Source organism: Capsicum annuum, chromosome 12, assembly GCF_002878395.1.
Source record: "Capsicum annuum cultivar UCD-10X-F1 chromosome 12, UCD10Xv1.1, whole genome shotgun sequence".
NCBI lineage: Eukaryota > Viridiplantae > Streptophyta > Magnoliopsida > Solanales > Solanaceae > Capsicum > Capsicum annuum.
In genome coordinates, this window is record NC_061122.1 from 225,969,761 (window position 1) to 225,995,588 (window position 25,828).

Consider the following 25,828-nt stretch of genomic DNA (forward strand, 5'->3'; position numbering starts at 1 on the left):
AATTTGGGTGGATTGGATTTCAATGGATGAAAATTGAAAGATTTTTCTTTCTTTTCTTTTTTTTTTTCCTTTTTTGAAATTATTGTAATAAATAGTACAATAAAATTAAAGCCTCAAAAAATTATCAATAGTTTGGGAAGATTTTGATGGTTTGGATTGGATTTTTTCTGGGTTGGCGAAATATTCAACACTTGTTGCTTATCTCGATCCATCACCTCACAAATTCACACTTACACCCAAAAGATCATATTACCTTTTTCCTACATATAGGGAGATGTATGTGGAACTAAATATTGACGCATGGAGACCCTAAGTAGATACTATTACTCCACGTGAAACCCGTAGATTGATTCGCGCCTTAAACGAGAATAAGACAAATATCATGATAGAATTGTATCTCTTCTAGAATATCTTCATATGAATTATAAGTAGTCAGAAGGCGTTTGACCAGGAAAGTTAAAAAATTTTAGAGTTGGGAGTTAAAGTTGTATTTGACCATGAAACAAATTGGAGTTCTTTTTAACTTTTTATCGGAGAAGTTGAAGTCCACTTGTTTTCACTTTTTCAAATACAATTTTAAATTATATTTAAAATTCTTATGACCAAATATTACAATTTTCATTAAAGTAAAATAATAAGGGTGTAAAAGTTTTAAGGGAGGTGAAATTTGTATGGAAGGGAATGAATTGGGGTGGATTGGGATTTCAATGGATGAAATTGAAAGATTTTTCTTCTTTTTTTTTTTTTTTCTTTTTTGAAACTATTGTAGTAAATAGTACAATAAAATCAAAGCCTCAAAAATTTGTCCCTAGTTTGGGAAGATTTTGATGGTTTGGTTTGGATTTTTTCTGGGTTGGCAAAATATTCAACACTTGTTGCTTATCTTGATCCATCACCTCACAAATTCACCCTTGCAGCCAAAAAAGATCATATGCAAGCTAAAAGTACCTGACAAATTTGAAAAATTAAATTAAATTTAAAAAAAAAAAAAAAAAAAAAGACATAACGATAACCATCACCAAGAGGACAATGTCAATTCAACTGGAAAATTGACAAAAAGATGGTATAATTCACATATCTGTAGAGACAGAATTCATTTACGTAAAGAAAAACAACGATGGGAGAGCAGACGATCAAATCCAACTTCGCGCTATTTATTATGTATCAGCACCGGAAATAACGGTATTCATTGCTCTCACTGACAATTGAATGAGCTCAGAAAAGAATCTAAGTCAAACGTCTATACAGACACGGCTCCATTCTGAGCTGAAATGAATTTTAAGAGCGCGATGAATGGAAAAGTAGATAACGAACTACATCTATTGTATACATATCTTTCAAGAATCAACCTCCGATGAGGGTTAACTATGGGTGTGATTTGACCTACTCCGAAGTATCAGGCTCCAACTTTGGTACAATGGCAGATGAGAGTTCTATATGAGATGCACGTACAGCGCCTATTAGTTGCTCAGGCAATTCATCCGGGGTGTTTCCCTAACATAAATTAGCGAATTAGATCATCAGATTCAGCATATATAATAGACACAACCTCACAGAGAGGATTACAACAAGTAAGGAAGTTTTAGCGAAAAGATGAATTATAAATTTGCTTGACCTCGGAGAAAATGTCAAATACATCAATCCCAATTATTTCAGCTTCTTTCTGTCATTAGGGAACGGGGATGCATGGGGTTGGTTGGGATGTGAATTGTACTACTAGTAAGGAAAATTTAAATTAGAGAAATGAATGCTCGTAAAAAAAGAATCATGAACATATACGATAAATACAATGGCCAAACTAAAAGAATACACTGGGATATCTCTTTTAAACAATATTCATTACTAAGCAGGTAAAAGATTGCCTTTGTTATTTCCTTCTAAGTAGTGCAAATGCTTCCTTTTGATAGTTTATTTGGCATTGTTATCTACTTTATGTACTACATATACTTAAGTTCAAGATGCCGTATAGTATTACTGGAGATTTACTTAGGTGGACCGAATGTACATTGTCAGAGTTTAGCAAACTGCCGGATCAATTTATCATCAAGTAAATGAAATCTTGCAGGTGAAGGTCTATTCACATACCTGTACAAGAAAAGCCATGTCAACTACTAGGCTCGTAATTACACCGATCACAAGTCCCAAAACTCCATTTGCCACAGTGGAAGAACCAATATCAACATCAATCTACAGAACATAAATAACACATCATCAAATTCGAGCCTAACTTTTTTTTTTAACCTGATGATATAGGTATGGTAAAATGTTTTTCTACATGTTAAAATAACAGAAAGAAAGGGGAAAGAATTCTTTACCTCCAAATACTTGGGACCGCGGATGTAGTTGCAGTCAACAGCCTTCCCCAGTAAACAAGGGGTACTTCCAACACTCTGACGCACAATCCATGAGCCCTTCATGTGCATGACAGAGGTCAATTCTAAACACACACACATTGTCATAAAGATATAGGAGGGAAGTGGAGAACACAAAAAAATCTCTAAAAGATAGCCAACATGTTTCAGCATGTATATCTGTTTAACATGCATTTGATGATCATATGCATGTTGTAAAAGGAAACTTGTTATGGCATCAAACTACTTTTATTTGCAGAGATTGGTCAAGCACTGGCAACTTCAAATTCGGGAATAGAAGCAGAAATTTCAATGCAGAGAGCCAATAAACTTTCTGATGAAAAGAACTGCACAAGAATCTCAACAGAGAACATCCTCTTGAAAGAAGAGTCGAATATGTTTCATTACGAGATAGTGTCCCTGATCTCTCAAGTAAAATCTGTGTTACATCTTTACTCATTAGCTCTTCGAGTTATTTCACTTATTCATTCTCAAAAAAATAAGTTGATTTATGCTGTTCTGTTGTCATCCTTTACCCATAAATCATCGCATGAACCTGAGTACAATTATCTATCTCAGCTGACCAGCTCTTCGGCCAAGTTATGAGTTTTTTAAACACAAGACGTGTACTTGCTTCTATTACTGATAAAAGATTTTTTCTGAAGAGATGTGTTTAAAGTCAAACCATCAAATTTGTCCCAGGATCGTATAGAATCATAACTAGTTAAAAGCATCTGTATGGTTGTATTCGCCGTAGTATCAGAAACATCATCAATGAACATCTACTACCGGAAGTTATTCAGAAAGTCAATAGAAATAAAGGTACCTTCGGCACAGATGGGATGAGCTTCATTCTACTATTACGGAACTCATCATCCCCATCAACAAACCGTTGCAAAAGAGAACCAGATGTTAACTCTTTCATGACAAAATAGAAAACCATGCTGTAGTGTGTTGATCCAGGAACCTTTAAGAAGACAAATATTTACTTATTTCATCCCCAGGCACTTGCAAGTTTAACTCAAAACAGAAAGTAGCAGTGGAATAACTTACTTGAACATTTACAACCAAAGAAAACAGTCCTTTTTCCGAAGCAACCTGGAAATAAATGCACAAAGACAAATTAAGATATGACACTTGATCTACTGACTACAAATAGGCTTAAGTGCTACAGCTAAAATTGCTAGCATGTACGAAGACAAAGCACATGATTGGTGACTTAAGCAGGATCACACTTTGCTTAGGAATATGTCTGCCCTTGGTTAAGAAACCATAACCCAGCAAACCATGCAGGTCTTCTAGATCCCTACCCCAACATAGGCCAATTACCAGAAACCTGTGAAAATTAACAGTCCATCACAGGGGCTTGAATTCTATCCTATGGCAATATGGACTTCTGATTTTTGAAGTTCATTGTTGGGATTATAATGATCAGCACAACAAATCTGACCAAAATTATTGCTTAAAAGTGAAACAAAATTGATAAAAAGATGTAAGCCACTATTTCTAATTTATTAAAGCGACTGAGAAGAATAAAGTGTCTCGAGCCGGGGTCTATCGGAAACAGCCTTTCTACTTCTTTAGAGGTAGAGGTATGGACTGCGTACATCTTACCCTCCCCAGACCTCACTATGTGGGAATACACTGGGTTTGTTATTGTTGTTGTTGTTGACTAAGAAGAATAAAAAGGGGCCTGTTGAACTTCATCAATATTTTTTGAAGAGTAAAGTACAAAGGCAGCTATGTTACCTGTCTAAAAAAAGAGACAATGCTTTTGGGTATCTCAAAATAGTAACAACTAACTTCATTTCCATGTCTCAAAAGTTAATCTTCCTTATTCTCCCTTTATCTCAATGTAATATTCTCCTTTCCTAGTAGTGAAGCTTCACGAAACACAACCTTCATCCTAGTTTGAATCATTTAATTTGACAAAGTACTTGTTGGGAGAACACAAGGTCATAAGATAACCTTCAATGTCTTTGAAGAACAAAATAAGAATGATTTTATTATGAGAGAGAAAGTGTGTTCAGGAACACTAGACTACTCCCAAACCTAGTGGTTATTAATAGACACACTACTTTTCTATATTGCATTCTAATTGGAGGTAATTTGGTGCCTTGGACGAGTAGGAAAAAATGTGGTTGCTAGTTAAGTGCAACCACATGGATCAAACAACTGCCCAAAGAATTGAAATTTGGAGAAGTAAGCTAGATGGAATCATAGTGTGATAATCAGCTGCTCTTCATATTACATTGAGTTTGGTGTTCATGAAAGAACTAAATCCATTCAGATAAAAGAACTTATAGGAGAAACTTTAGCAACTTTGTGAAGTCACATATATCAGTTTGCAGATATATTCAACTAATCCTTCACTTGTCCCACCATTAGTTACATATGTAACAACCACGGAATTATGACTTGTATACACCGGCTTGAGGGAGAGTTTTAGATAGTAGTAGCAATGTCTATGTATACACAGTGCAAGTGTTCTCCATCGAGAAAACACAGTCATGCAAAAGCAAATCAAGAGATGATATTATTCTTTTCTCATTCTTTCAATGCGTCTCTTATTTCTGCATAGCCTTCACCGAATGAGCTATTTTCCTGAATTTTTTAAATGAAAACGGTGTGTGTGTGTGTGCATGTGATTATGACATTACTTCTTCCTTTCAGCATTTTCTATTTGGATCAAATGAAAATGAGGAAAACATCTTCACTGAAATGTGATGTTTTCTATTGCTGATTATCCATTCAGTTATAAACACAAAATACCCTAATGAGTAAGACATTCCCTTGAAACTAAAATAATGTATTACTTACTTGTGCTGCACAACCAGGACGTCTAGCAACATGGTCCATCCGTTTAGTATCTTTAAACCAGTCAACAGCAACAAGATCCATCAGAGGTTTACCAGCAGGAATCTACACGCATTTTCCGAAAAGATTTAAGAGCATGAGAACATAGATTATCTAAAAACCAAAGAGATTATCAAGGAAATGAGAAACAATTAAAGGACCTTTGATTTATCATAACAAAAGTTCTTGCTACGAACTCTGAAGTTATTTCCATCAGATATTCTCCAGCAGTTACGACTATTATCACGGTCATCACGTCGAAGGTTACCCGAAAAGATGGAAAAATCAATTTGATCCAAAGGTTCTTCTTCGAGTGCTACACAAGTACAAAACTATTGTCAGTAAAGAACCTGCGCAGACAATACAAATATTTAGTAAATACTACGAACACGGTACATATGGGACAGCACATACCAGTTTTCTTCATTTCATGTTCAGGGCTAGGTGGCATTGCCTGCAAAAATTCAAAGTCACGTCCTCAGCACGTATTTATGAAGGGATTCCTAAAGTACTATGAATATATATAAAGTCCAAACCTCTTGATCAGCCCCTTGAAAATCCTCCTCATCATCAGAATACTCATCCATCATTGACGCATTTTTATTTGCAGCTCGTATTTGATCCAAAGAATGAGTACGACGATGAGGAGTGTCCTGGAGTTTTTGATTCTTCTTGGAAGAAACTGAAGCAGATGTCATATTAACCATAACTGGGATTCTTGGAGCAGCAGTCCTTTCATCAGTTTGAGAAAAGTATTCACGAAGTCCTGAAGGAGGATAGTTTAAATGTAAGTTACACATTAAGCTTTCTTCAAAATATCAGTCAAGAAAGTACAGTTACTTTTTCATTTTTTTTAATAAATCAGATCAATTCATTAATAGCCAAAATATGATGCCGAAATTTACAACTTCATGTCAGCATTAAGCTTCTAGATTTCTATCCAACTATCTTTATAAGAAGGAACACCTCTTTACACGGTATAAACAAAACGTCTGGAATGGAGTTTCTATGAGCAACGTGGATAACTGCTGGAGTGCTTCACCACCAGCAGACTGCAGCTGGTATTGGAGAACCTTGCATAAGTTGAAACTTAAGATGGTGAGCTGGTACAATGCTGGGAGGTTTTGTTTGACAGCAAATGGAATGTACTCTGTATCTACATGCTATTGGGCTCTTATAGGGACTCAACCTAAACAGGAAATAGTAGAACTTATCTGGTGTAGTGTTGCTCTACCCAAGCACAGGTTTAACCTTTGGTTAGCTGCTAAGGATTACTGACCAAAAGCAGGCTGCAGAGAATAGGAATTATGCAGGAGAACGTGGTGTGTGAGCTATGTCACTGCAATGACCTGGAGAATGCCACTCATCACTTTTCTGGATGCGGATGGATCAAAGATGTTTCGATGGCACTACAAGCATGGTTAGACATTCATCTGCCACTTCGCAGTGTACATGAGATGTTGCAGATGATCAAGCAAAAGCATTGGCATCTGTTTAAAAAGGTGGTGGTGGCTGCAACTTATGGAGCACTTATTTATCAAGTGCGGATGGCTAGGAACTACAAGATTTTCAAAGGAGTACATGTAAATACAAACTTTGTTATACAGTAGGTTCAATATGTAATCAAAGAGAGAGTAGAAATTTTTAGAGAAACAGCGAAAGGTAGACAGTGTGGTTCTTCATTTGATTTGGTTTGTACTTTAGTGTTCTTGAGGTCCATTATTTTGGCAAGTGATGTCAAGATAATGGATGCTCTTTAGGTGTAATTGATTTGTCATCATGGTAATAGTTCACAGTTATTGTCAAAAAAATTTTAAAAAAAAGTCAAAGGTAGGATCTATATAAAAAGGAACATCTCTTTACACGATATGAACAAAACGTCAAAGGTCTCCAGATCCTCCATAAGGCTGATTAATTCCTCTAAAAAATACTTTGTTCATCTTCCTCCAAATCATCCAAAACAAGCCGGCACAATCTTTCACATTTCTTTCTCTCTTTCCAATATCACTTCTCCTCCAAAGGCCTTTCTCAGATATTTCCACTCAATGTAGGTGATCCTTGTCGTCCCCCCCACCCACCCCCCACCCCCACCCCCCCACCTCCCAAAAGAAGAAAAAAAACACCCATCTTAACATACAACACCAAATGATCAATTTATTCCTCTTCTTCCTTAAAATACTAGGTGCAAGAATGGCCACCAAACATGCCTACCAGTTAATAAGATCACTTTCTTAGGCTGTGTTCATTTTCCAAATGGTTCTCCATAAATTGTTTATGAGTTCCTATTCACCAATTATTTGTAGTTAGAACGAAAGGGTCCTCCCGGATGTGGACCCTTCCCCTCCCCAAGATTGCTTCTCCATATTACAAGCGGAGCTTCTCCATATCATCTATTCCCAATCCACAATAACATATCCGAAGATATTCCACCTGTACTCCTTCACAAGTATGCCAATCTCGCTTTCTCGTGGCTTGCTGTAGAGTACAACTGTGGAAACTGGAAACATCACCTTTAATGTTAACTCCCACAAAATAACCAGACAAAGATATATGTAAATTCCATTCCCAACTAGGAATTCGATTTATTTAGAGAATTCTCCCAAACCCCCTTCATTATCCCTTTCCATGCACACAACAAATAAACTTTGTTACTTCTAGAAGACCATCCATATTGGTTGTACTACTATTTTTTTGAAAATTTATGTGATTAAAAACAAAAGGGAAAAGAATCATTAACTTGGTTACTTTTCCCATCTTGCTTTACCGTTGACCAAACAACTGTCAATTCCACCATCTTATATGCTACAATAAGCGAAGGCGGAAGAAGGTTGGAACTTCCTGAAATTGCTTACAAGCACTAGTTACTTTCCAACACCAACCACTATATATCATAAATAGATGATGCTTTAACAAATTTAATGCAAATGACAAAGTATGCCATAACAAACTTGAAGTTTCTCAACTATGTTAGTTCAGCAGAGTATGAAAAGCTAACCTGCCACACTATTTAACATCTGGAACAGACAATGCTGCTGGAATGACGAGACATAGCCCACACCCCATCCTTTTAAATCGATCTGCATAAGATGCTGCACTTGTGTTCTGGGCCTCCCATTAAGAGGTTTGAGTGGAGAAATATTGAATCCACCACCTGTAAGTGGTGATAATTGGTTAGAATATGAAAGAAAACCTTCAGAATATTTATGTCGGATGTATAGAGAATCATCAATCCAATGGTTTTTCATATGCATTCAGTGCAACAAACTAAATGAGTGGAAGAAATAGAGGTTACTCTCAACATGAGCTCGAACATATCCAGGTAGCGAACCACAATTCTCATGCTCCCTGGAACGAAATAACACAACTGCAGAATAATGATAACAGATGAAGTATAGTCATAAATAATCTGGAATGAAAGATAAATGGAGAAGAATAAGAACCTTTAGGTATACTTACCATAACTTCCATCATCATTTCGACGCCAATAACGTACATAACAAAGATCACGAGGCCATACCAACCTGCAAACACAGTTAATGTCAATCTAAATACCAACAATCGTTCGAAAAAGTTTGGGCCAGCATAGAGCGGAAGGTTACAGGGATTCATACAGCCGATTACAAGTAGTTTGGATGGGGGCGTACTTGATTGATTGGACTGAAATTTTGCAACGACATTTATCTTTCTTTTTGTGAGTGTGGGGAGGCTAATTTAAAGAAAATCATAATTTTAACTACATTCGTAAGAGAAAAAACAAAAAAAACTAGGAGATGCATGAACTCTGATGGTGATTTAGAACCAGTGTATTAGGAGATCCATTCAACTCATGTTGTTGCTGGAGCTAATTTAACCCAACTAAAGCAGCAGTCAAATGAGAAACACAACGTAGATAGGCACCCATAACAACAGAGAAGTCTTTAATCTTACGTAGGGAACCAGTCAAGTTGAAGTCTGTGATAGAGTATTGCTGTGTGTCCATCTACCTCCTCAACTAAACTACCATACTGGAAGCTGCAGTCCCACCTGTTAGACCAGCAGTTAGAGCCTGAACACCAAACCATGTAATGATAATGACTTTACCATCAAGTTAACAGAGATGTTATGCTTTTTAATGGCTGCATATAGTCACCTTGTCTAGAGACTCAGTTCCCCAAATTGAGAAAAATCAAAAGAATGCTTCATATTTCACAATAAGCATCTGAAAGAAGTGCTCGACATAACCAAGAAACCACGAAGGCAAGTGGCGCAAGGTTCGAAACAAGGTGGACAACGGGCCTGCCCCTCAACCAATTTCAACTTAAATATGGAAAGGATCCTTTAACCGCATAAAGATATACCAAGGATAATCCTTATTAATTACAAGTTTGTAGTTAATTTTTTTCCGAAGTTCTTCTAAACACTATTTAATTCTCAATAACTTGGGAGGTATCACGCAATCTATGAATGCTATTACCCTATACCGTTTCTACAATCACCTAAATGGAACGCTGAGAGTTAGTCCCTAGTAAGCTCTAGTGTAACCAACAAAAGCCAAAAGGGTCTTGCTTAGACTAGCTACACATCGAGGACCAGCAACTTCTGGATACCAAAATGCACAAATTAATTGAAATTGGTAAAAATACGAGACAAAATTAAGCCATCATGAATTACTGGTAATTGAGAGCTCGTAACAAAACAGTTTAATGATAATTTCCTGAAATAAACCTATCTATGAACAACAAAAGCACTTTGGAACAAAAGTAAATATGAAGACAGCAATGAATAATTAGACAGTTCACATTACTTACTCAAAACGTGTTGCATCCATGCTCATAACAAGCTCAAATATATCTTCACAACTAGCCTCCACAACCCCAACAGCCTTCATTGCTCTACTACAGCTTTTTGGCTACACAGAGAAAGAGGACTATATGAAAATACCCTGTAAAACCATATTTCTGCAAATTAGGAATGCTTGAGCCAGCATAGAACACAAAGATGAACTCATACTAGTAAATCGCCATCCGGAAGCTCCTCAAAAATGCGAAGGCCTGCATTCACAGATTAGTGGAGGAAAATTGTCAAATGGTCTATGAAGATACCATTTTATATGTTGTAAAGCTTAACCATACTGAAAAACACGAAAGTCAATATAAAAGAACACAAATTCAAATCATGGCCAGATAACGCATGCTTACAGGAAGAGAAAACGGAAGAAAACATTAAACAGACCATTTTGGCATTGAAGTAAACGCCAGTACTTTCTGGAGAATGCCTGGTTACTCCCATTCTGGTTTGCCAAATCAGAATCAATTTCCTTGGTCCAGTCAAATACAGACTCGGGAGGACCTGTCCATTAAAGATGCAAAATGGATTGTTGAGCAAACATGTAGACAGCAAAACAAGACAAAGACAAGAGACAAATAACAACCTCTTCCAATGGTTGTTCTTCGTAGCAAATTTGGATGAGAATCATCTTCATCCTCAGCAGCACTAAACCTATAAAATTGGGCAAGCATTACATTTGTAATGGCTGGAACAGTTGAAAGATAAGTACTTGGACTAAAATATATGTGCTACATTGCTACATAAATTTTATAAGATGTGTCATGTGCGGCTGTGTGTGCAAAAGGCACAATCGAGGATGGAACTATAATATTCCAAATTACTATCGTGTGTTACACAAGCATTGTAAGCATAATTAGTTGCTTGGTCCTCCAAAACTGAAGGCCTTCTATCATTCATCGAGGGTCAATTTACACCAATTTCTGAAGCAAAACCAGAAGGTGATTTAGCTTTCAAAAATAAGATACTTGAAACATGAATGCACTACAGGATATACGTTTTCGCATTTTTAAAAGCCTTAAAACACTTCTAAAAACTCATGAAAATAGATCAAACCTAAAGGTAAAATGCCAATTAAAGTCACTAAGTTTGGGATTGAGGGCAGCCAGACCCGGTCCATTTTAAGGACCCCAATGTCTTGGATTAAGGTGGACATGCATCACTTATTAACTAGGTTTTTCCTCAAGAAGTAGGTTAATTGTTCTCATAGACCTTATCAATACAACTAATAACGACACCAAAACAAAATGGAGCAATTGTATTGATAAAGTATAAGAAGCCAAGGCCACAACCCTGTCCAGGCTACCAAAGAAAGGTAAGAGGCCCAAGGATAATAAAAAGATAGATCTTAGTAAATTTAGCTTTGCTTTCTGATTTTGGCCAATCTATTTAATAGTGGACTTGATCTCTTCAATGAACAAATATCAGCAAATATTGACCCCAATAAGAAGTATTTGGCAAACTCACTCTTTTGTCTGCACATATTTTTTGACAGCTATATTTTTTGACAGCTAGATTTAAAATCCAAACTTACTGATGCAGCAACTAGTCAAGAGCTAAATTAACTTCAAAAGAGAAAAGTAACAGAAATAGACACAATATACCAGCACCTCCATAACCCGCAGAAGGTAAAAGCAGAATACTTACTGACTTTCACGATCTGATGAGGAAGCATTCCTCCCGTTGTCCATATCAGATTTATACTCAAATGAAATGTACTTATTGCCATTAGTTCCTTGCGACTCCTGATGCTGCAAACTGAAGACATATTACTACCTCCAAGTATATCGAGACAAGAAGAGGCGGAAGAACTGTATATCTTAGGAGGAAACGTCAAGGGGCAGCTTTAATGCAAAAGAGAAAACAACCTGATCAATGATTGATTCAATTTTTTCTTTCCAAATAAGTGCCTCCTGAATGTTGAAAGCTGCCATCTGGAACAAGATAATGGTTAGTATGAATAAATTTTCTTCAATATCCAGACCTTCCTGTATTTGGCGGTCTATTTGGAGGGAAAGAAATATGAGGTGCTTTGACGATAAAGAAAGCTCTATTCAGAAGATCAAAATGAACTAGTGTAAAAAGAGAAACTGATAGACCTGATAGGATCCGTCTAAGAAGAGAAGGGCTTTTGTTCTGTAAATACTTTTGATTGCACTTTCTTGATGTTTTTTATTAATACAATTACCAATTCTCAAAAACAAAAAACAGTTTGCACCCCAGTGATGGTTAGGCTCTCAGTTTCAGAAGGCAGTGTTTTGACTGAGAAATAAAACAGTTTGACTGACCTTAACAAGCTAGAGCCTAGAGGTTGAGCAACTCAACCTTCAGGCAACCTGACTGGTCAAGTGGACTGCTCACCAGAGAGATAGAAGCACAGAAGCACTGTTAAGAGTCCCACATCGAAAAAGGATAGGTACTGGGTCTCCTTATATGAACTTGGGCAATCGTAACCTCATGAGCTAGCTTTTGAGGTTGAGTTAGGCCCAAGATCCATTCTTTCGAAACATATTTATCAAAGGGTATTAGAGAGGTAGAAAGTTCACAGTCTAGGTTTGCCGTGGCACTTTGATCTCCTACATCAGAACTACTGGCAACAGACAGGAGGACAATACCCCAATTGAAATAGCATGCTTTAATTGGATGGCTTCTCCCAATGCATGTTTAACCCAGTATGATCTGCAAAGGGGTTTAACACTTTGCAACAGATGCTACCTGTGTGGAGAAGCTAACGAAATATTGATCACCTAGTTCGCCAACTAGTAGCATTAGAACTGTGAAGGCTATTCTTAAACATTTTTGGACTACATTGGACAATGCCAAAGTCGTAAAGATCTTCTGTTATGTTCGAATACAATGAAATTGGTCAAAGAGGAAAATAAGATCTGGAGCATCATACCACTCGATGCTCTGTGGGTACTGTGGACAGAAAGAAACAACAGATGCTTTGAATGAAAGGCTGAAAATTTGTATCTAAGCTCAAGTACAAGTGTATCAACTGCCATGAGGTGCAATCTCAAGGATGTATATGCCACAGATTTTTGGATGGATCTTTTAGCATCTGTACAAGAATATATACCGACTGATTATTATTATTATTTAAAAAAAGGGTGGGGGGTGGGGATTGGGGGGAAAATATATAGGGACTGATCTGGATAACCTACTGCACCCTCACAGCTCTATCTCCTACTGCTAAATTTGTTAATCAAGATTCATTTGCTGACAAAAAAGATCTTGAATAAAGATTTCACGTAAAGCAGAAGTTTGGTGGCCAATGAAACATGATCCAGATCTAAGGAGCAAAAGAGAAACCATAATGCAGCACAATCCATCACAGTTTGTCACTCAACAGCAATGAAGTCTTCAATGCTAAAATATTTTCATAAAAGTACAGATCTAGAATGTAATCGTGTGCCCTAATCACCAGAAGCAGCAACCTGGCTCTCATCACCAAAGAGGGATTTGAATTTATGTCAAAAGATTTTTACTTGGCGAAGCTAGTTTGGAATTGTGATAAAATCGCAGTTTAGTTTCTATCCAACGTCTAAACTGTATTTGTGCGAAACATTATAGGAGAGTTCCACCATGCTCTCCCATTTTATGAGAAAGTTCAATTTTGGTTAATACTGATCAAATATAATTTCATCATGTTAATGAAACTTCCAGTTTTCCATCCACACATTCATTATGCACAATGTGCCTCCAAATACATCTTATGCAATCTATCGCCTATATAAGTCCTGCCAAAGATCAAGGAGTTCCGGGCATTTTCCATGAGCAAATAGTACAACGGATCAGAATAACACTGACTAATACATAGGAGTCAGTACTTTCAAAATGGGTTATCCAGTTGAAGTATGGTAAATAAGATCATGGAATAACTAAATTGCACTTATGGGCTGGAGTCAGGAAATTCATAGGACAGAAATTTTCTCCAGTGAAGTGTCAGCCAAAATACGCAATGGCAAGAAGATCAAATTCTGGCATGATTCCTAAATTGGTCACACACTCCCCTAAGATTGAGATACTCCAAATTATTCAGCTCTTCTAATGTGTTTTGGATGGCTGGTAGTTAGGAAAGCTGTTTTAACTCAAAAGAGAGGCCTAGAACTATTCAACAGATTCTACATGTGTGAAATTGATGCAGAAACCTGCAATCATTTATTCTAACACTGTTCTGTCTCCTCTCGGTTATGTGAACTTTCAGAAATTTTTGGGTAGTAATGCGCCATGCCAACTTCAGCAGACCTACTCTCTTGTTGGATCAGAAAAGGCCTATACAAACACCTAAAGAAAGCTTGGTATACAACATTTACAGCCATCTGGTGGAGCATCTTAAAAGAGAGAATATTTTGAAGGACAAAAGAACTCAAACTGTTCTTTTGTTGAGAGCTTCTTGGTGTAAATTGGAATAGATAGCTGCTTGTGAAACCCTTTTACAGTTCTTAAAATCTTTTGTTTAGATAGCCAGGGTTTCTTTTCTTTACTTGCTACCTCTTTTATGTAATCACAGCACTTAATGCTGGTTTTGGACATCAACAACATTTAACATTTCAAAAGAAAAGGTTGGTTATTTCTGTTGGGTTTTAGCCCACGATAGCTGTTTAACGCAGTGAAACTTGAAAATTTCGGAGGAAGATGGCAGAGATTTTACTTTGCATTGCCCAGTTACTAGGAAGATTTGGAAGTTTTTATATTCGTGTTTAGGATAAAATGGGTTATGCCATCTACAATTGAAGAGTTACTAAACAACTGGATATTTTATATAAGGAACAAAGAGTTGAGGAAATTCTGGAGAACCATTCCTTTGGTCCATCTGGAAAGAGAGACCCAGAGATGTTCGAAGGGAAGGCATCATCAAATTTATTTAATCTAGCAATCCAGTGTAACTTTTCTGATGTATATGATGTGGAGAAAATGTTCATTAGTAGCACATAGAACAGGGAGACATTGTAATTTTTGAAATAGCCATTTTGTCATGCCTAGAACTATCTAGTCCATCTTAGTGCTCGGCAATTAATGATACTGAAAATCTTTTGCTCACTGATAAAAGAAACAGACAAGTACACAACCCACCCCACCCCACCCCCCAAAAGCCAATAGCACCAAGTGTCGTTGTCTTCTGCAAGCCACCCACTCTGGCTGCCGTTTTTCTCCATACTCATGCTGGTGACCTACAACAGTTTAATTTTGGGCCAAGTTTATATTTTTTTAAAAGAATTTCAATCTTTCTTTTTTTGCGGAGTAGGGAAAAGTAGCTATATTTTTATCCTCGATGATAATCAGGTGAATGTCATGCGAGCTTGCCTGAGATTTGTACCAAATTGCATTGTCTTACCCTAATAATAATCAAATAAAGGTGATGTATGCTTAGCGATGGCTTTCGGATCTGATCACTGACAGCTATTTAATCTGACAGTATATATTTTGCATTGCAAATTGAACAAAATTAGAAAAGAGCCTTCAGTATCCATCTGCATTGGTTTTATCAGCAATGGTTAGACTAATACGACATAACTATCAGGAGAGGCTAACGTAATTCAAAAATGAGATTATGTTGAGATATAACAAGAACAAATAGTGAGTTTAAAAACTTGTGCATACCCATTCAAGATGTGAAGGAAATTGTATGGAGCAAGAACAGAGAGGAGAGAGAGAGATCACGCACCGTGACACGGTTATATTTGTCTTTCTTGTTGTAAACTGATAAGACATAAACCATCTGAAAGATATACATAAGATTAACATCCTCAAAAAATATACATAAGATTAACATCCTCGAAGAAATTTTTTAGCATGTCTATGCAACAGGCATGCATAAAAAAAACGCATCAAAAAAATCATTGTAGCACATCATACAGAATTCAGAGTTCAACTGCAATATATCATTGTCTGCACAAATATTTCTCAAAAAAAAAACAACATTCAAGAGATGGTTGATTGTTTGATTCGTGTGACAATGAACTACCACAGAATTCATTCAGAGGAGAGAGGAGAGAAGGAGCAGAAGAGGAAGGTTATAGAACTGTATTTTTTCCCTAAACAGCAAGATTGATTTCGAAGTGCCTCACAAATGGAAAGGTAAATACACAAAAACCTCGTCTGCAAAAAAAAAGGGGGAGAAAGAATGAACAAAAGGTCTCCTGCATACATATAAAAGTCATTCCTTGAAATGCCATCCAAACTTCCGGCAGGAGAAAAAACTAGCAGTGTCACACAAAACCTGATCAAATGTTATAAATGGGCCACCTCAACATCACAAACTCATATGTCATCAACATATAGAAAATGGGATATGTTTGTACTATTGCCCCAATGCATTGGCTCTGAATCCTTCAGAAATCCTCCTATGGCCACTTTATCCATCCATCTTGCCTTGAGCTTATTTCACCAAAAAGATTAATAGGTGATGGGGGTCTCACTGCCTTAATCCCCAGAAACTACTAAATTGAAGAACTCCCATGGGTTAGAATGGAGAATCTCAGCCTACAGATACAAATGATCAGTTCACCTTTGTCCATTCGTTCCTCTAAAAGCCATCCTCCATAATCTAATACAAGAAACCCCAATTTACATGAATCATAAGGCTTTTCTAAGACAATTGTGCATAAGATCCCCCCCCCCCCCCCCCCCCCCCCCCCCCCCCTTTTTTTATATTGAAATCCCACACTTTTTATTGGAACCAAAGAAGCATCAAGTATTTACCTCTCCAAAAACAGTATTTTCAATGTTGATATTGTCACATCTGGAACCTTCTTAGTCAAAGTAGAAAGCTAAATAAATTTGAATTCTCATATGTTTTAGAAGTTGTATAAAATGAGATTATCAATGAAATAGTGTCAAACAAAGATTACACATTCAGGTCAGCAATAACTGAATTCAACCATTGACGGATTAACCAATACTAGCATTACTCACTTTAAGCATATTGTGCCACTTATCATTGATAGATTTATTTGGCGATTGACTAGCAAACACAACTCTCCTAAATTAAGGCAAAAATCAAACAGTAAAAAAAGGAATTGTTTTACCAAAAGCATTTGTCGTACATTCTTCACTCGATTACCTCCTTAATATATACCGCAAAGACAGATATCATGAATAAACAAATCAAATTATTAAAATCCATGCTCACATTTTCTTATTACCTAATTTTTCAAGCATATTAGAAGTCCAGCCTCTCTACCTACTCAAGTAGAGGTAAGGCTGCATACACACTACCCTCCCCAGATCGATTACATTGGGTATGTTGTTGTTTGTATTAGAAGTTCATACAAGCAAATGCTAGATGCACAATGACAAATTAACATTTACACCTAGAAAAAAAACTTGACGCTCCATTAGATTGATAAGTTTCTCTCAAAAAGAGTTATTACTGCATGTATACTGGTCAGAAAGCAAACAAAAATGATAAAGAACAACTCACATGTCCATGATGAGTCTTCAGGCCTCGGTCCTCCACCCGACAATTGCCATCTATGGGAAGTGTCTTGATTGGAACCTAATAATCACAACAACATCATAAATCAATTGTTAAGGGGTTTAAAAGACTATTAGTTTCTCCACTAATCCTGCACTATTAGAAACAACTATCCAATCAAAGTTCCTTGACTCACATTTCAACATCCTACACTAAGCAAAGATGATATCCTGAAAAAACATCATTTATGTAAGAATTCAATTTAGAAATTATTCTCTATCAAATCAAAAGGTCAAGTAAATTGAGTTCAAAGTCGCAATGCTCAATTCCAAGCTAGGTGGGGTCAGATATTTGAATTCTCACTGTACATTTTGCTCCATTTTGACTCGTTTTATCCATTATTTAGTAGTTTGGAGTTCTCTAACACTAGAGGTTCTCTAAATTTGCTAGCGACATTCAAATATTCCCTCTGTTTCAGAAAGTAGCCTCTATCTATATTTTTTAACTCTCTAATTGCAACATTCTAATTTCTACCTAACATGTCTAAGATCACACAACTAAAAGGCATTTTGGTACATTACACACATCTTTAGATTAAGACCACAATATCCCTAGTGAATACCAAGACTTGTAAAATTCTATCAGAAACAACCTCTAACCTCTGTATCTCTAAGGTAGGGATAAGGATTGCGTACACTCTACCCATCCTAGACCCAATTTTGTGGGACTACACTGGGTATATTGTTGTTGTACTTTCTTTTTTAGTTTGTACCAAAATGTATGTCTCTTTCTATATTTTGTAACTCTTTAATTCCAACATTCTACTGTCTAAGATCACAAGATTTAAACACCCAAGTGTGGCCTAGTGGTCAATGAAGTAGGTGAACACCATGAGGTCTCCAGTTCAACTCCCAACAAAAACAAACACTAGGTGATTTCTTCCCATCTGTTCTAGCATTGTCAGACAGAGTTACCTCGTACCTATTGCTAGTGGCAGGTGGCAGGTATCCCGTGGAATTAGTCGAGGCACGATCAAGCTGGCTCGGACACCACAGTTATCAAAAGAACAAGATCACACGATTTAAAAGCCATTTTGGTACATTACACAGATATTTAGTTTAAGACACCTATCAAGACTTGCAATGTAACTATGGTAGCTTCAAAATTCAAATAAATGATTCAAATTCAAGAAACTAACCACATTGTCCTGAGGCTTTCTCTTGTAGTAAGCCAACAATCGCGTCTCGAGAACAAAATATCGCATATGTATATACGATCTACCTATCTTCCTCCTCCCATACCTCACCATCCACCCCTCATACACCACCTTCGACATTTCAACTTCAAAATCCAAAAAAAAACAACCTTTTTCCTACCTTGATCCCAGCAAATTAACAACTATATATAACAATACTAACAAAAATTTACCAAATACCCGGAAGCTAAGAGCATAAATCCTCACTTCCGAATACTTCAATAACCACTATGCAACAATACCCATCATCACCATTAATAAAAACCAGATCTTTTCAACTAATTAGCGAAACCCCAAATTCAAAATTCAAATTTTGAATTAAAAAAAATACTATTTCACTAAAACAAATTGAAAAATCTATACTACTAAAATTAATCGAGGTGTGTGAAAGCTGACCAGAACAACATGGTTATCGAAAAAACAACTCAATAAGCAAAACCCCAAATTCAAATTTACTGTAACGAATCGAAAAGTTTCGGATCTTTTCAATCAAATCAGCAAAATTCAAAATTTGAAAAAAATTATATATTTACTAATGATGGTGAAAATCGGTGATTTTTGCAAATACAAGTAGTTGACTAGAATAGAAAATTGAAAAATTTAATGAAAAAGGTAATTTGATTTTTTGCAAAGAGGACGAATCTATGAAATTCGAATCTTTGAGAAAAATTCTGAAAAAAAAAATTGAGCTAAAAGGAAAAAAACAGAGTAAAGGAGAGAGAAATTTGGTGGCGCTAGTGTATGTATACTTGTACAGTATATTTATAGTATATAGTGTATACTGTATAGTCAAAATATACGCGCACATCTTTGTTTGGGGCTCGTGCCCAAATAAGTAACTAGAAATAAATTTCATTTTACTTTACTCCGTTAATTTTTACTTGTCCGCCTCGATTCGATTAATTTAACGAAATATCTGTCATTTTTCATCAGCACCATACATCAATAACTCTGTTCATCAGAACTAAAACATATGGGATGAAGCACGTATTTTTTTTGGTTTGAACCTTCTTGTCGAGTCCCGTTCATACCCAAATAAGTAAGTAGAAATAAATTTCACTTTACTTATACTATTCATTTTTACCTGTCTGCCTCGATTAATTTGATGGGATATCTATCATCTCCTGTCCATCAAAACTAAAAATATATGAGAAGAATTACCTACTGTCTTTTTGTCTCCCTGGAGTTTGAACCTTCTTGTCGAGTTTCGTTCGGGCCCTAATAAGTAAGCAGAAATAAATTGTGTTTTACGTATTCTGTTTATTTTTACCTATCTGCATCAATTAATTTGACGGAATATCTGTCACTTCACATCAGCAACAGGAATCAGTAGCTTTGTCATTACTAAAACATATGGGAAGAATCATCTAGTATTTTATCTCCACTGAGATTTGAACCTTCTTGTCGAGTTGTGTTCATGCCCAAATAAGTAAGTAGAAATAAATTTGAATTTACTTGCTATGTTCATTTTTACTTATTCCATCTCGATTAATTTGACGGGATATTTCTCACCTTCCATCAGCAACAGGTACCAGTAATTTCGTTCATGAAGACCAAAATATATGGAAAGAATCACCTAGTGTATTTTTTTTTTGTCTCTGATGAGTTTAAACCTTCTTGTCGAGTTTTGTTTTTTTTTTTAAATTAAATTACATAAACTTTTATCATTTAATGTACGATCATGATTAAGTAAAAAACTATATATTCAAACACATGACATATTATATACTAATATCAACGTTCCTTATGAATAATTTTATACCATTTCCAATGACTTGTTTGGATGGTATTTTATTATCTCGTATTGTGTTCGAAGTATAGTAATTACAAACGAACGATTTCATGCGGTTAATCAAAAGACGAGATAGGTTGGCATTGATAGACACAAACAAGACTTAATTAATTTATTCAATATGTGTTTGACAAGTGAATAAGGGTTAATTTGCTTCTTTTAAGATTCGCCTGCGAAATAAAATGAACCAATAAGAAATTCATCTTCAATTTGCTTTCAACAATAGATTGACTCATGCTTTAAATCGACGTATTAATCAAAGATATTTTCTTTCAATGAATGCACACATTGCTTGAAAAGGAGATCGACGTGTGCACCAACATTGTCGTAAGTTTTGACAAAATGAGATATGTTGTCATTTTCATCAAATTGTAACTATGATAATATCTTGACGAATATCAATGAATATAATTGTCAAGAGCAATTGTCAAGAGCGTCTCAATAAAATTAGTAGTCTAAAGTCAAATGTCTAATGCTAAATTTTAACTCGAGGCCTCAAAAATATACACATAGATACTAAATAATTTTTTCTTTTCATAATTATTGTTTTTACTATAGTATTATGTTTCATGTTTCACGTAGTAATATTATTATTTATAATAGTAAGAATTGATTCAAGTAAATAAGACACTAACCATGCGTTTTCAATACATTACTTTAGATGTTATTGTAAACATATTATTTATTATTATAAAAATTTGAGTAGTTTGATTCAAGGTTTTAAAATATTTCTATTAAATGATAATAACTTTTTTTACTATATTCAACATTGTCAAAAATAAAATAAAATAAAATCATAAAATTAACAATTAAAATTTTTTGAAGCCTTGAGATTTTATAGGGTTTAAAGCAAAGGTTTTACTAACCTTACCCTTACTCACCCCAGATAATAGTTGAATATATATGTATATTCACCTCACCCCGTAGTCATTATCCACACCACTCCGTTCCACTCATTATTTTGAAAGGTACTTTTCCAAACAGTTTAGGGGTCGTTTGGTAGAGTGTATAAGATCAGTGTAAAATATAGTGTATTAGTAATGTTTGTATTACTTATGCTTGTATTAGTTATGCATGTATTATTTATTTTACATTGTTTGGTTTGATGTATAAGAAATAATACATCTTACATAATTTCTATAAATGAAATGTTGGTTTACAAAAATACCATTATTTGATTTTGTACACTTTTTTGCAACAAAATTTTTTTGACATCCCAAATATAATTAGTATTGTTGAATTAGTATATAGAGGTTTCGGATTAATTTCAAGACCTTCGTCTTTGCATATGAAATATTATACCAACGAATTAACATAGTTAAAACAAAAATAAAATATAAGACGTAAAATTAAGAAATAGTCTCAATTTTTTTTTAATCTTTTTAAAGACCCTTGAAGCAAAGCAAAAATATGTTACAATTATTTAAATCAATTATTTATTGTTGTAGATTAAAATGGTGGGGAAAAAAATTGTGAAATGTTTTAAAAAGATTCACTATTGCAAATTAAAATAGCGAGAAAAAGAATGGTGAAATATTTTGAGAGGAAAATTGAGGGGTATTAAGGTCATTTGCTAAGTTAATGCATGTATTAAAGACTTTGCATTACTAATACATAGAAAATGGGTGGTATTAGTAATACACACCTTAATACACAATAGGGTGTATAACTAATACTTGCATTAGTTATACATTGACTAAAAATTGTACCAAACAACGTATTCATAATACACATTAATTAATACATGCATTACTTTTGCCAATACACTCTACCAAACGACCCCTTAGAGTTATTATTTTTGAAGAAAACGTTAAGTGAAAAATAAAATAAGATTACTAAATCTACATCTATATCTACCTATAATCTATATCTACATCTATCTACGATATATTAAAAATGTGAAGATCTTTAGAAATGTTGTTTGTACTTCTTGCCCTTCGTTAAATGGCTTTGCTTTAGACAAAATCGTCTTTTCGCTATTTTTTTCTAATATTTAAAAGTTAAAAATTAATTAAATATATTTATGATAAAACGTTTTCTTATTAGAAGTCATCAGAATTAATGACAACTAATATTTTTTTCATTAGTTTAAGAATTCTAAATCAACTAAATTTGATTTTAAGAAGATTTATAAAATTTAGAAATAAATATAAAAATGTTAGTATAAGAAAAATTCAAGAAGTATCAAAATTTTGAAAGTTTTAAGTACATAATAAGAATATAATCAATGATTTTGTAAAGATTTGACTTTTAAAACAAAAAAAGATTTTAAATATAGAAAAAAAAATAATCATACCACAGATATGGTTCAAATTAATGCGTCTATCTTAGCCTCTGGCAGCAAGAGAAAATGGTATTGCATGACAAAAGCAAAAATGATGATCTATCAACCACTTAAAATTTTTAATGATAAAATATATATATGTGCTTATACTAAAAAATATGCTTAGGTTTATATTCTTATATTAAAGTGTGAATGTGAATGATCTATGAAAAGTGATTATAATTTTTCACACTTTATTAAAATCTTTGTAATAGATAAAATTATTTAATTTTACATAATCAAACATTACACATGCGAGGCACATGCGGTTAGTAATAAATGCATGGTGACACACAAAATCACATCAAACTGATATTACATAAAAAATGGAATTATTTTTGTTACTACTAGATAGTAATATGATATAATAATTTTTAAATGATAATCAAAATAAAAATTGCATTATCTATAATCTACAATAATATAAATATATATATATATATATTATATTAAAAGTGTGAAGACTCTTAGAAAAGTGATTTGAATTTTTTTCCCTTCATTTAAACTCTTCGCAATAGATAAAATTATTTTTTCACTTTTTTCTTCTAATTATTACATTATTATAATTAAAATATTTAAAATAAAAATTTATTAAAATATATGGTAAGAGATAGTAGAAAAATTAATAAGTAAAGAGTCATCAAACATATGGTAAGAATATGCTATACATGTATTTTATAATTAAAGAATTCCTAAAATATATAGTAATAGAAAAATATATATGGTAAAACAAAATACTAATTAATATAGAGTATAATTCATGACTTTTGCTAAGAGTTATATATATGGTAAAAAAATACTCGACAATTCGCGAACTTTTCAGCTCAATTCATGTAGGAAAAGTTCATCCACTTTTTTGGGTTAATTTTGTGCTTGAGTAGTCATATTTTCCGAAAATATAAAAAATATAAAATAGAACAAAAAAATGATAAAGAAAATAAGTACAGAAAAATAAAAAAAAATTAAAGAAGAGAGGAAAAAAAGAAAGAGAAAATGAAGTTAGAGATAGAAGAGAGAGAAAAATAAAAGAAAAAATTTAAAAATAGGAAAAAATAGAAAAAGAAGAAGAAAAAATGAGGAAAACACGACAAAAGAAAAAAATATAAGAAAAAAAATGATAGTGTTTTTGGCGAGACTAAATATGTAGTGTATTTATGTTTTTATGAATACAGGTCACTAAGTAAAAGTGAATACAACAGCTGTGAATCGAATGCAGTGGCTAAATAAGGATTGTATTCATATAAATTTTATATGAATACACACTATCTGTAAAATTGAATACAACGGGCGTAAATCGAATACAACGGTTATAAATGATAATTATGTAAAATATGACAATGGAAGGTGGGTTTTATAGCAAATGCTGCTATTTTTTAAAGATCTCCTTTTTTTTATTCACTCGAATTTGTTGTCTTTTTATTTAGGTTTTAGGTCATTATTTCAAAATTTTCTTTTCTATATAATAGAAGAGGTGGTTTCGACCACCTCTTCATTTACTATATTACCCCAAATCATTCACTATATTACATCTTAATTGCTCCGTAATTTATTATATTATTTCAATTAATTATTACAAGTCATTTATATATTACAATTAATAAATTTTTTTTATTAAGTTACCCCTAATTAATTATTATAATTCATTATATATAAGAATTAATAATATTTAATTAAAATAGATATTTATACCGTTTGTTTCGGCTGCTTTAACCGTATATTACACCCTAATTGTTCCGTGATTTATTATATTTTTCCTAATTAATTATTACAAGTCATTTATATATTAGAATTAATAATATTTTTTATTATATTACCCTGATTAATTATTATAAGTTATTTATAGAAAATTAATAATATTTAATTAAAAAAGAAAATATTTATAACGTTTGTTTCAACTGCTTTAACCGTGATTTTACTATATGATCCCTAATTAATTATTATAAGTCATTTATGTACTAAAAAATTAATAATATTCTATTCAAAAAATTAAATTACTATATTACCCCCTATCATTTACTATACCACCCCTAATTGCTCCGTGATTTACTATATTATCCCTAATTAATTATTATAAGTCATTTATATATTAGAATTAATAATATTTTTTAATTATAGTGTCCCTAATTATTATCAATCATTTATATATTAGAATTAATAATATTTAATTAAAAAATAGATATTTATGACGTTTATTTCAACTGCTTTAACCATGATTGTACTATATCATCCCTAATTAATCATTATAAGACATTTATGTATTAAAAAATTAATAATATTTAATTATAAAAATAGATGACATGTCTGCCTGCACTGGTTTCAACCAGTGCTTCGTCATTTACTATATTATCCCTAATTGTTTTGTGATTTACTATATTACCCCTAATTAATTATTATAAGTCATTTATATATTAGAATTAATAAATTTTTTAATATATTACCCCTAATTAATTATTATAAGTCATTTATATATTAGAATTAATATATTTAATTAAAAACTAAAAATTTATGACGTTTTTTTCAGCTGTTTTAATCGTGATTTTACTATATCATCCCTAATTAATTATTGTAAGTCATTTATGTATTAAAAAATTAATAATATTTAATTAAAAATAGATGACATGTCTGCCTATATTACTCCTAATTGCTCCGTAATTTACTATATTATCCCTAATTAATTATTATAAATCATCTATATATTAGAATTAATAATATTTTTTTTACTATATTACCCCTAATTAATTATTATAAGTCATTTGGCTTCGACCACTACTTTGTCATTTACTATATTACCCTTAATTGCTCCATGATTTATATATTACCCCTAATTAATTATTATAAGTCATTGATATATTAGAATTAATAATATTTAATTAAAAAAATAGATATTTATGACGTTTGTTTCAATTGTTTTAACCGTGATTTTACTATATCATCCCTAATTAATTATTATAAGTCATTTATATATTAAAAAATTAATAATATTTAATTAAAAAATAGATGACATGTC

At 33.4% G+C, this 25,828-nt stretch overlaps 1 protein-coding gene and 1 long non-coding RNA gene across 3 annotated transcripts; one reads left to right on the plus strand and one right to left on the minus strand.

Annotated features, from left to right (window-relative positions):
• Positions 1–1,133: 1,133 nt before the first annotated feature.
• Positions 1,134–19,442, minus strand: LOC107850679 (protein ENHANCED DISEASE RESISTANCE 2). Of its 2 annotated transcripts, none has more exons than XM_016695379.2 (22): positions 18,650–19,442; positions 17,458–17,532; positions 15,700–15,753; positions 11,900–11,965; positions 11,679–11,782; positions 10,618–10,685; positions 10,419–10,535; positions 10,197–10,237; positions 9,995–10,095; positions 9,135–9,230; positions 8,664–8,728; positions 8,500–8,571; positions 8,203–8,358; positions 5,744–5,973; positions 5,622–5,661; positions 5,369–5,523; positions 5,172–5,273; positions 3,405–3,449; positions 3,178–3,318; positions 2,316–2,411; positions 2,086–2,187; positions 1,134–1,494 (listed from the first exon to the last, which is right to left on the minus strand). In XM_016695379.2, the coding sequence occupies exons 1-22, from the start codon at positions 18,785–18,787 to the stop codon at positions 1,384–1,386; spliced, it is 2,175 nt and encodes a 724-aa protein (XP_016550865.2). In that variant the 5' UTR covers positions 18,788–19,442; the 3' UTR covers positions 1,134–1,383. The 2 variants fall into 2 exon arrangements, with proteins under 2 accessions (XP_016550865.2, XP_047257193.1); XM_047401237.1 differs by having other exon boundaries at positions 11,679–11,789; positions 18,650–18,667.
• On the plus strand, positions 1,435–3,247 carry LOC124889465. The gene is made up of 2 exons (XR_007048480.1): positions 1,435–1,571; positions 2,611–3,247. It is a non-coding gene; the product is annotated as an uncharacterized LOC124889465 (long non-coding RNA).
• Positions 19,443–25,828: the final 6,386 nt, after the last annotated feature.

Coding starts and splice junctions, on each gene's coding strand:
- LOC107850679 (XM_016695379.2), bottom strand. CDS start 18,787: ATGTCGAAGGTGGTGTATGAGGGGTGGATGGTGAGGTATGGGAGGAGG. Junction 11,966..15,699: donor ACAAATATAACCGTGTCACG/GTGCGTGATCTC, acceptor ATCTTGTTCCAG/ATGGCAGCTTTCAACATTCA. Junction 10,536..10,617: donor AAGAACAACCATTGGAAGAG/GTTGTTATTTGT, acceptor TTTAATGGACAG/GTCCTCCCGAGTCTGTATTT.